Here is a 12,500-nt window from a genome sequence, read left to right as displayed (position 1 = left end):
CCACCACACGCTCCCCAACCCTCACACACTCCCCATCCAACACACACTCCCCATCCACCACACACTCCCCATCCAACACACACTCCCCAACCCTCACACACTCCCCATCCAACACACATTTACTAACCAAGACACACTCCCCAACCAAGACACACTCCCCAACACTCCCCAACCAACACAAACTCCCCATCCACCACACACTCCCCAACCCTCACACACTCCCCAACCCTCACACACTCCCCATCCAACACACATTTACTAACCAAGACACACTCCCCAACCAAGACACACTCCCCAACACTCCCCAACCAACACAAACTCCCCATCCAACACACACTCCCCATCCACCACACACTCCCCAACCCTCACACACTCCTCAACCAAGACACACTCCCCATCCAACACACACTCCCCATCCACCACACACTCCCCATCCAACACACACTCCCCATCCACCACACGCTCCCCAACCCTCACACACTCCCCATCCACCACACACTCCCCAACCCTCACACACTCCCCATCCAACACACACTCCCCATCCAACACACACTCCCCACCCACCACACGCTCCCCAACCCTCACACACTCCCCAACCCTCACACACTCCCCATCCAACACACATTTACTAACCAACACACACTCCCCATCCAACACACATTTACTAACCAACACACACTCCCCAACCAACACACACTCCCCAAACACCACATGTTTACTAACCACCACACACTCCCCATCCTCACACACTCCCCATCCAACACACACTCCCCAACCACCACACATTTACTAACCACCACACACTCCCCATCCTCACACACTCCCCATCCAACACACACTCCCTAACCCTTACACACCCCCAACCCTTACACACTCCCCAACCCTCACACACTCCCCATCCACCACACACTCCCCAACCCTCACACACTCCCCAACCAAGACACACTCCCCATCCAACACACACTCCCCACCCACCACACGCTCCCCAACCCTCACACACTCCCCAACCCTCACACACTCCCCATCCAACACACATTTACTAACCAACACACACTCCCCATCCAACACACATTTACTAACCAACACACACTCCCCAACCACCACACACTCCCCAACCACCACACACTCCCCAACCCCCACACACTCAGAATGACTAGTGATCAGTGGCACAGCAGTAGCATTTCCATGAGATTTCCCTGGAGGAGGTGCAACATCAGCATTATGGGAAGGATGCAGTACGCCACTGGGAGTGCTGTCAAATTAGGTGCACTTCTCAGTTAGCAGTTAATATGCTTGATTTAAATATTACATATAAATAGTTAGACTGGTAATGGCCTTGTATCCAGAGGGTTGAAAACAAAATGTCCCTGCACCATTGAACCGGTAGATAAATAAATACACAAATAAATAAATAAATAAACAAATGAATAAATAAATAATCTGAATGTGCTCTGTGAAATAGACGGGGGGTATCCATGAGTTCTATCATCTGACATGACTATGGCAATAAGGGGAGAGAGCTGCTTGTGAAAGACCTGTGGTACTGTTAAGACCCCAGAGATCTATCTTCTGAATCAGTGGTCTGGCAGAGCTTAAGGCAAGGCATCAGGGATAGAGAAGACAAAGAAGGCCCTCTCTCACTGTCTATCAATCTATCTTTCTCTCACTCTCTCTTTCACTCACTTCATCTCTTTCTCATCCATCTCTTTCTCCTCCATCTGCCTTGTTCGGTCTGTCCTTCTCTCTCTCTCCCTCTTCATCTGCCTCGTGCCCTCAGTCTGCCTGTCTGTCTGTCTATGTATCCTGCTCTCTCAGGAGCTTCATTAATGTCACACTGCAACAGCAGCTGTCACACACACACACACACACACACACACACACACACACACACACACACACACACCACACCACACACACACACACACACCCACACACACACACACACACACACACACCACACACACACACACACACACACCTCTTTGGGGACACATGCTTACTTATCCAGCCGCCCTTCTGCTCTTAACCTGCAGCAGTGAGCCATGGTCTCCACAGGGACTGCTGAAAGGATATCTTCCTTCCCCTCACACACACGCACACACACACACACACACACACACAGCACCACAACACAGTCTATTTGTCTGTCTGTGACATTCTGCACACAAATAAACACACACAACCCACCCACCCCACCTCAGTTCTTTTGGTCTGCCTATACATTTCATGTGTTTCATTCTCAAACACCTCTCTCTCTCTCTCTCTCTCTCTCTCTCTCTCTCATGGCTGCTGCTCACAAACACACTCCCTCTGACTCATTATTTCTGCCTCTCGTTTCCTCCCTGCCTTTCTGTTCATGTCTCTGCCCCTTTCACACATATGTTCTCTCACACGCATTCACAAATACACACACATTCTCTCTCTTTCTCTCTCTCAATTCAATTCAATTAAATTAAATTCAATTGAATTGAGCTTTATTGGCAGGACAAAAAATACAATTTGTATTGCCAAAGCATACATGTACGTAGTAGTGTGTAAAGACATAAAACAAACCATCATGTGTCAGTGTGTGTGTGTATGTGATGGTGTGGATGGGAATGCAAGTAAGTGTGCGTGTGTGTGCGTGTGTGTGTGTGTGTGTGTGTGTGTGTTTGTGTGTGTGTGTGTGTATGTGTATTTTACTTTTTGTGTGCTTCACTGATGAAATGTTTATGGCAAGCATCTATATATCTTGCTGTGACTCTTGCGCTCTTTTGTTCCTCTCCTAATAGTATTCTTAGACTTGGATCCTTAACATTTTGAAGGTCTGTATGCATTTCTCTGAATTTCTCTTATCTCTTTCCATTTGCAGCATTCAGCCAAAAAGTGAAGCTCTGTTTCTATGGCACCTTGGTTGCAGTTGGTGCACAGCCTGTCTTCTCTGGGCAGCCAGGTTTGCCTGTGTCTGCCCTTCTCAATAGCCAGACTGTGATAGCGTGACTGTGATACTCTCTCTCTCTCTCTCTCTCTCTCTCTCTCTCTCTCTCTCTCTCTCTCACACACACATACTGTACACACACACCCATATTCTCTCTCTCTCTCTCTCTCTCTCTCTCTCAGTGACTTCCTGAAGACCTCACAGAGTCTCTTCCCCTCCTCCCCTCCTGCCCCGCACTAAACCACTTGCCCCAAACCTCTCTCCACCCTCCTACCCAAAACCACTGCCCACAAACCTCTCCTACAGCCCCATACCAAAGCACTGCCCACAAACCTCCCCTTCTTTCCCCAAACCACTAGCCTGGAAGCCTGCCCAAATGTATCCCACCCACAAAACTTGAGGGCATTAAATTCAATCAGGAGTTGCTCCACTGAGAAGTCTCTATGGTGCAGTGGATAAGGAGCTAGGCTAGCATGCAGTAGCCAAAAAAAGTTGTGGGTTTGATTCCTGGCTGCCACTGTCATGCCCTTGAGCAAGGCATTTTACCCTAAGTTGCTCCGGGAGACTGGTCCTTGTAATAATTGACATATGTAGGTCTTTGGATAAAAGCGTCAGCCAAAATGAATAAATAAGTTCAAATGAGATGTGTTGGGGCCAATCAAATTGATTGGGTAGGCTTTATACAATGATGGACAGATACCCCCAAATGTTTTCCTCCCAAAACCAAACCACTGGCCCAAAACCTCCCCCTTCCACCCAACTCTTGCTCCACTGCCTCCTCTTCCTCCCCCATCCCACCTCCTCGTGTTCCCAGACCACCACCACCACCTCCTCCCCCTGTGTCTTACCAAACTGCTGGTCGTAGAAGATGATGAACTTCTGCCAGGTGTACTCGGTGACCACACGCAGGATGACGTCGTTCAGGTAGACGGGCGGCCGCACGAACAGCGTGTAGTCGTCGGCGTTGGGCGCACGGCTGGTGGGCGGGCAGCTGGAGCGTGGCGTGCCGGCTGACGCCCGCTGGATGAACAGGTGCGGGATGTGCATGGCGTCGGCCAGCGACTGCAGCGAGCCTGCCGACATGCAGCCGATGGAGCTGACCAGGGCCAGGATGCCCCGGTTCATCAGCTCACAGGCTGGACAGAGAAAGAGGGAGAGAGAGAGAGAAAGATGTTTACAGTTTTTCTCAGTCGCTTTGGTGCTTTTTTCAGATCAGAATGAAAATTCTCATAACTATTAGTTCAACCTCCACAACATTTAGTCATTTGTGCACATCATAGTAGCAATTTCTCCTTCCTCTGAACAAATTGCAAATGCTTTTGGACATGTATCTTTCATACAATTCTCTGCTGTTTTTTAACATTATCATTTGCTCATGTCATGTCAGTCAAAATTAACTATACTTATGGATGCTGAATAGTCGTTCCCAATAAAACTAATAGTCTTCATTTCATTGCTTGAGTCATTACATACAAAATTGTTGAACTAGTTATCAAATTCTGTCACAATGCTGCGGAATTGCAAAGAGCATACAGTAAAAATGCACTACAGTTTTTCTCAGTCGCTTTGGTGCTTTTTGCAGATCAGAATGAAAATTCTCATAACTATTAGTTCAACCTCCACAACATTTAGTCATTTGTGCACATCATAGTAGCAATTTCTCCTTCCTCTGAACAAATTGCAAATACTTTTGGGCATATATCAGTTGCTTTCATACAATTCTCTGCTGTTTTATAACATTATCATTTGCTTATGTCATGTCAGTCAAAATGAACTATACTTATGGATGCTGAATAGTCGTTCCCAATAAAACTAATAGTCTTCATTTCATTGCTTGAGTCATTTCATACAAAATTGGTGAACTAGTTATCAAATTCTATCACAATGCTGTAGAATTGCAAAGAGCATATACAGTAAAAATGTGAAACGTATGTATTCAGTGTCTTGTACTCACTCCCCTAACTACAGCAATGTGTAACTTTACTGTAGTTTTCAAATGGCTGTACAAGTACTGTATAGTGCTGTCTTGAGCATGTTCAAGTAGTGTCACAGAGTTCTGCCCTTTTTTTGCATTGGAAAACACTGAGAGAACTGTCATAATGAAAACATGACAAAGCCATTTGACTATCTTGTTCATAAACGATGTTGTCGAGACTTCTCATTTTGATGACACTGACAGTTTCATTGACATGAATACGTGCTTTTGAGGAATGGACAATCCATTTTGAGCAAGTGACATGCTTTTGAAGGTCATCCACTAGGTTTTGCAGTTTGCACTAATTGTTTTGAGAAATGCACTAACTGCTGTGCAAATATTAATAGTGATGTGAGAATAGCACCAAAGCGACTGAGAAAAACTGTAACACTCCTTTCTTAAATCTTTATTTGATCTCAATCAGTATTACTTCAACCGAAACTGACTTCTCTTCAAACTGAAACATTGAGACTGTCCATACTCCAGAAAGAGTAAGGGATGTAGCAAGGGAGAGGGAGGGAGGGACAAAGAGAGTGATAGAGAAAGATTGTGAAGGGAGAGAGAGAGAGATAGGATGAGGACAGAGAAGTAAAGACAGGGCTGAGAGGAGACACAGCAAGATGGAATGAGAGAGGGCAGAGACAGAGATACAAAGACAGTGATGGATGCACAGAGACAGTCCAGAGAAAAGAGAGATGAAGAGAAGAAAGGAGAGAGGGCAAGAGAGGACAAGAAAGGTTAAGTAAGTCCCCAGTGCAACTCATTCTAGAAACAAGACACTGATTTAACAGCACTGTGAGCACCAGATTAATTTTGTCCCATTCTAAAGTAGAGTGGCGGCCCAGTAGCCAAAGCAAGGGATGATCAATGCCCTTTCTCATCTGTTTAATTACAACTTTGGAACCAAGTGCAAATATGATTATTTCTCCTCCATTTGGGGTTCATCCAAAATTCAGTAGTTTTAAAATGAAGCCCTGCCATGCAGACTGCCACACTGTCTCAAGCCAAAAAGGATTTGTTCGGTACTGACAACATGGCCTTTCATGAACCCATATGCCAACACACACAACAGAACACATCAAATCAGTCAAAGCACAAGATGGAGTTTCTGTCTCAGTAAAACGGTTTGCAAGCAGAGGCAAGCAACAAAAAAAGCCAAGCTAAATCTCTCATGTTTGCTTGGAGTTTCAAAACACAGCACCAAGATCCGTGAGCAATGTTAGTTCTTACACAAATAGATTTGTTGTTCCCTGATGAAGAAAAGGACCATGTGGGCATATGGTGCTGAAATACCGATACAGTACTGCAGTGCACACTGCACACGATACACAGGCGTTGCATAACACGCGGATAAAAGAGCACGCTGTCAAACACATTCATTGTGTATTGACAAGGGAGAGTATGTTTTTCCATACAGCAGAAAGGATGCTGTCTGTCTGCCTACCTGCCTACCTCCCAGACAAGCATCAGATCAGCCATATAGGCAGCAATGGGTCATATGGCTTTGAACCGACAGCGCACCTTCCTCGCAGATTAGTGGCGATATATTAGCAAGCCCGATTAACACCGTGTGTTAAAAAGCGCTGCCAGCGCTGCCACAGCTGTTACCGCGTGTTAGTGTCCTCTCTCTCTCTCTGTATCAAACGGGATGATGCTAGTTTAAATTACCACTGACACGCAATAAGCGTACACACACACACACACACTCCACTCTACTACCACACTGTCCCCTGAGTCAGGCTCTTGCCCCGGGACACTCGCTGACGGCAGACACAAACATTCATCTCACTTCTCGCACTCTCTTTCTTGTCACCGCGTGAGGAAGGTGAAACATGGACTCGCCAGCTGAGCTGTGATGCGGAGTAATTTGCCAACTCCGGCAGAAAAATAGAAGTGTCAAGTAAGGGCAGCGCTGGAGGAAGCACCCAACAATGCTGCTGAAATAGCAAAATTGGATAAAAAGATGGAAGAGAAAAAAGAAGAAAAAACAGAAAAAGAAAAAAAATGTGCACCTCTCTCTATGAGGAATGTGCCACTGAATGTGGGCCCTGATTCAAAGTCAGTTTTATCTTCAGAAAGACCTAGTCACTCGCACATACTAGGGGTGTACAGATTAACCGATACGTATCGGTAGCCTATCCGTTTTTAACGTGTAAGGTACGGCTACATCGATATGTGAAGCCCCATATCGGAATAAAACTGAAATGAACCGATCGTTATATCGATTTACTTGTTACGAATTGGTTCACAACCTTTTCTGCTCGCTCAGACTCTCATTTACGTTGCAAGCAGCGCGTTCATCCCGTTTTGGGCTACATTCATTGCCCAAAGTTGTCAAAGGACTTCATTACCCATACATCTACTGCAACTTAAGCACGTGACAACTCACACTCGGTCGTTTGTTTGACAGTTTTTACTCTTTTGTTTTTCAAAATCCAGAGCGAAATTAAACACTTACTATAGCATTCCTAAATGGCAACGATAGTCTGTAGAGTAGCCTTACGTTTGATGAAGGGATTTCCTTAATGTTAAAGAATAATTTGGCCCTTGCTGCTAAAACGATGCACGAATTATTATTAATTTGTTCATATTCACTCAGACTTGGAACAAAATAGGCCCAGTTCATTGATATGTAGGCCTATTTTATTATTGTAGGCTATATGAGAAAAGGCCAAGATTGTCTTAAGAACTGTTTTATTTTATTTCGGTATTGTCTTACCTCAACAATAGGCAGTCCCTCCAGGAATTCGCGATGTTGCGATCGCAACAATTAACGCAAATTCAGCAAATCCTCGTGAATTCTGGGCGACCTCGCAATTTTGTCCAAACACTGCAACTTTTTCGCAAATTTGACCAATCATCATGGTTTCCCCGTGAAATTTCACCTACCACAACAGCCCCTCGCGCAGAATATTGACCTAGGCCACACTCACTTCTGCAGACACCAGAGACTGCCCTATAACTTGTTCACTCCTCTGCAGTTTTGATGACAATAAATAGAAGGCTAACGTTAATGATCTGCTTTACTTGCATCTGTCATCTCAACCTAGTGTTGCTAACCTGCCTAAGCTATGAAAGTAAGTTAATTAAGGCCTACTTGGTTTACTGACATTTGAGTAGGCTACAATATGCATGGCAAACGTTTACACCTGGAGATGTCCTTTTAGCTCGTGTCATGTTTGCTAGCTTGTGGGCTCAGTTTGTGTAGTGCAGTGCTACCAAAATCATAGAAATTAATAACATTGTAAGGCATTTACCTCTTCTATGATCCAGGAATGATTTCATACGAGTTATTTTTTAACATTTATTTTAACTAATGACATAGAAAACATCCCGAATTCTATCCACATATCGTGATGCACTATGCAAAAAGTTATTTCCAGTCGTAGCCGAACACAGTGAGATGCAAGCGTTCCAATCCACTTAAATATGTTATTACGCTACTCTCACGTCCTTAAAGTGGCAGGCAGTCAATTAGACTTACACACCACCAATGTAATAACATTAAAGAAAAGTGTAGTCTAATAGTTTAAATCAATATGAAATTACTAGATACTTAGTTGGCTATTAGTAATTATGCAAGTCACAGAATATGAATTATTAAAAAGATATGAACTTAATATGAATTACAACATATATGAATGTATTGAAACATATGGCATTATGCCATCTATTTAGGGGGCTGTCTTTTTTGGACAGTTCTACTAAAGGTTATACTGCTTTGTGAATTACCCCAGTCAAAGTATTTACACAAATAAAGAAAAGTTTGATTTTCTGTAACCCCCTACTATTTACCTTTACTTATCCTTTTTAATAAGCATCAAGATAATCCGTGTAATTTTGGTCTTACTAACCTTAATTACCCCTCAATTAAAAAATAATAATAAAAAAAAAAATCACAACTATTTTTGCAATTTTCACTTCCTCTCGCAATTTCTTCGCAACAAACAGCTAAAAACACCGCAACTTCCATCGCAATTTTTTAGAAAAGTTGTCGCGAAATCAGGCATTTTAGATCGCAACAATCTCAAAAAATCCTCGCGAAATCCTGGAGGGACTGAATAGGCTACAGCTCCTTGAAAACAATCAGATATAACTCTTTAAAATCTATAAAGTCTATAAAAATGTATTTTTATGTTGTATTTGGCTGCTGTGTTTGACTGAAATGTAGACTATTCTTTTTTCATTTCAATACAGTATATGATACAAACCTCAGTTTAGATAATCATATTCACACATTTGTTTTTGCCTAATCGACATGACCATGATAATTGATAATATAAAATGAATGTGCACCTTAAGCAAATGATAAAAAATCTTTCAGAATGCTTTCCATTCTTCAACTGCATCGAATTGCATCGAATCGCATCGCATCGTACTGAATCGTTTTTTATTAACATGTATCTTTTCTTGTATCGAATCGTGCCCATGTATCTAGATGTGAATCGTATCGTCTTTTACATGAGAGATTCACACCCCTAGCACATACACTACAAGTATGTATCAAAACAAATAACACAAACATACAGATACACGCAAAAAAAAACTATTTTCCTACTAATTACCCCTAATGATGCCACTTAATATAATTAAACACAGTTTATGCCCTGCATGGTTTACAGTTCCCTACTAACACACAAGACAACAGAGAGAGAGGGAGAGAGAGTAAAAAATAATCCCATTATTAATGACTCATAATATGAGTCAGAGAATTAACCCAAGCACTATTCCAATAACTGTATATGGTTTGGAGCATTTTCCACTAGTCATAGAAAACATGACAAACAAGCCACAGTGGAACTAATTATGCCAACACTAAAGGCAAGAAAGGAGGGACAAAAAGGACCTGTTTCCCCCCACAGCCCATGCTGAAACACAACTCAGTGGCCAACCAAAATGACAACAGAGTGTGACAAAATAAGCACTGAAGAAAAATAATCAAATGTTTAACTCCCCTTGGGATTCCAGCAATGTTTACTTATTTATGAACATTATTCCATTTCCAAATTGGAGGAGCTGATGCAAACAGAGTTAAATGATACCCATTCATCTGCATTCATCCTGCCGTGGCCTACAAACCCCAAGAAACTAAACGCGCCCCATGAATAATATAGTATATGCCACACAACACTTTAACTAACTCTCAACCTAATTTATTCCCTTTATTGTCTAAAGATAACATAAATTAAGCGAGGGAATCCGACTCCTTGTAAGTTCACTTCCGTGTCCCTCCCCCGACATGTATTAGCGTGACTACCTTTAAGCATGGCCCTTAATTGATTAAATGCAGAAAGTTTTAAGCTGAATAAGCCTAGCTTGGGCTAACGAGATTTCATTCAACATGACAAGCATCCATGGTCCCAGCAATTCAGTCCAGTGTTATAGATTGGGCTCGGCAGTAAATGCATAGCTTTGCTAATCCTTGCTCATTAGGGCACTTTTGTGAATTAGGCGCTCTCATCCTTCACGCACACACACACACACACACACAAACGTGTGCACACTTACTCACTCACACACACACAGAAGCACATACACACACACTCGTTGTTTCACTCTCACTCTAACTCTCTCTCACACACACACACACACACACACACATGCACATACACAGACACACACACACACACACACAAACCACTATGGCGGTGCCTGCATATGCCCCTCATTAATTCATTTAGCCAGCTACAGTATGTGAGCGCTGGCAAGGCATTAAACACTCATTATTAGATTAGACAATGATTACGTGGCCGATATGATCCATGGGCTTTATATGATTACGTTCCATTACCTTGCTACAGTACATCCAAAAGTCCACACCAAAAAAAAAAAATGCCTGAGTCACCACCAACTAATCCCCTGGCGCACTGGCATCAGTGCGGCATGGATGGGAGGTTTGCTCGAGCAAAAGAGGACCAGCTAACCTCCATCCTCTACCGTGCCCCCCGTGCCCCAGTGTGGGGTGGAGGTGGGCACTGGGCGGCTCTCCTATGGGCATGCCTGAGGCGGGGCTGTCTTGTAAGTCCTTCTGTCTCCAGCAGAAGTTAATGCTGCAGTCACACCTGAGTGGGGCCGAAGTGCCTGGCGAAAAGGCCCATTTACTCCTGACAGGTGAACATGAGAGAGCTCAATAACATGCTCCGCTGCAGACAGAGTTCTCAACCCCGCCTTGTAGCGCACTTCCCTTCCCTTGTGGGCCCCTTACGCCTGTTTACATGTCTGCTGTTTCTATCAGTGTGTGTCTGTGTGTGTCTGTGTGTGTGTGTGTGTGTGTGTGTGTGTGTATGTGTGTGTGTTGGAATATGCATATCTCTGTCTCTGTGTATGTTTGTCCATACACATGTGAGGGGGAAAAAAAAACATACACAATTTGCATGTTTAAATTATTTGATCTGTAATTATCAACATTTGCCCAACGACACAGCGCTTAGGGGGTGTCCTCCTCGGTGCCCGCTCCTAGATGGCCACCATGACGGTAAGCAAACAGAGCTCTCTCTCTCTCTCCTCAGCCCCGACATCCCCTCTTTCACAGGGGCACTTACCAGCCAGTGCCTCTGCTCAAAACCTCCAACTGTTGAGCACCGCAGATAAAGCCCACACTAGAAAAGGGGCCCTTTCATTTAATAGTCACACCGGTTTCTGCTAAGTTACTGTCACTTTTTTTGAAAAAAAAAAAAAAACAGGGAGGGATCTGCAGTCCATTCACACCTGCTTTTGTCAAATCTACTCCATGCACTTTTCAGCAATCGCTTCACTGCCCCAGTGGTTCAGAAAAATGATCTCCAGACCAGCTCTGTGTGTGCATGATCGATTAAGACAGCTTAGTTCTAAAGTACATCAGCAACTCACTGGCAGTGTCTTCAATGACTAGAGCAGCAAAACAAAAATCTGTCTTTCTCTTGATGATACAGCGTGAAGACAATGGACCATTACTTCCAATTTATAAAGCTTGAATTGCATGCCAGCAATGATTGATGTCATGCTAGAATACATAGCAATTATGGACGACTTTCTCATAACATAATGAATAACATACAATACTGACAGGCCCTGTTTTTCCAGTGAAAGACTCAATGCAAAAGTGAGGTATTAATAGACAGCTGGATGGTTGGTACAGCACAGCTGTCATCTCAGACAAGTTGTCACTCTGTTTGTATTCCTCTCTCCCTCCACAAGAAGATGAGACGACTATGCTGATGTTTTCCTTGCTGTTGGCGCTGCTGACTCGGCCGTGCCTTCTTCCAAACGAGCAGCCAGATGGGGGCAGAGGCCACGGAAGTACCAGCGGCGTCTTCTTCTTCTTTTTGTCTGCCGGCGGGCAAGAGTGCGCTGTCGAAGCACTCACAAGACGCACTTGTGCAAAGTTTGTCGCACATCAAGAGAGTCCCTGGCGGCGGCGAGTCCAAATGTCACGGCGCTTCGACGGGGGGGGGGGGGGGAGGGGGCCTCTGACGAGCAGATTGTCTGGTGGCTGCCAACGAGAGCTGCGGTGCGCTTTTGAGTCATCGTAATGAAGACGCACGGCCGCATGGTACCCTACCAGATGTTCTGCCTTGTCTTAAAACACACACACACACACACACACACACACACACACACACACACACA

At 44.1% G+C, this 12,500-nt stretch overlaps 1 protein-coding gene across 1 annotated transcript in view; it reads right to left on the bottom strand.

Moving 5' to 3' along the window:
• grid2 (glutamate receptor, ionotropic, delta 2) overlaps window positions 1-12,500 on the bottom strand; it is a 320,181-nt gene that overhangs the window by 139,249 nt on the left and 168,432 nt on the right. Inside the window, exon 3 of the mRNA XM_076270599.1 lies at window positions 3,766-4,053. Coding sequence (XP_076126714.1) covers window positions 3,766-4,053 — 288 coding nt within the window. The remainder of the gene's footprint in view (window positions 1-3,765; window positions 4,054-12,500) is intronic.

This window comes from Alosa pseudoharengus, unplaced genomic scaffold (assembly GCF_046254945.1).
Source record: "Alosa pseudoharengus isolate Yale_2024_CS ecotype anadromous, Long Island Sound unplaced genomic scaffold, YU_APseudo_1.1 YU_APseudo_1.1_scf_6, whole genome shotgun sequence".
Classification (NCBI taxonomy): Eukaryota; Metazoa; Chordata; class Actinopteri; order Clupeiformes; family Clupeidae; genus Alosa; species Alosa pseudoharengus.
Note: the sequence above shows the minus strand (reverse complement) of the source record. Positions and strands in the feature narration are given on the sequence as shown.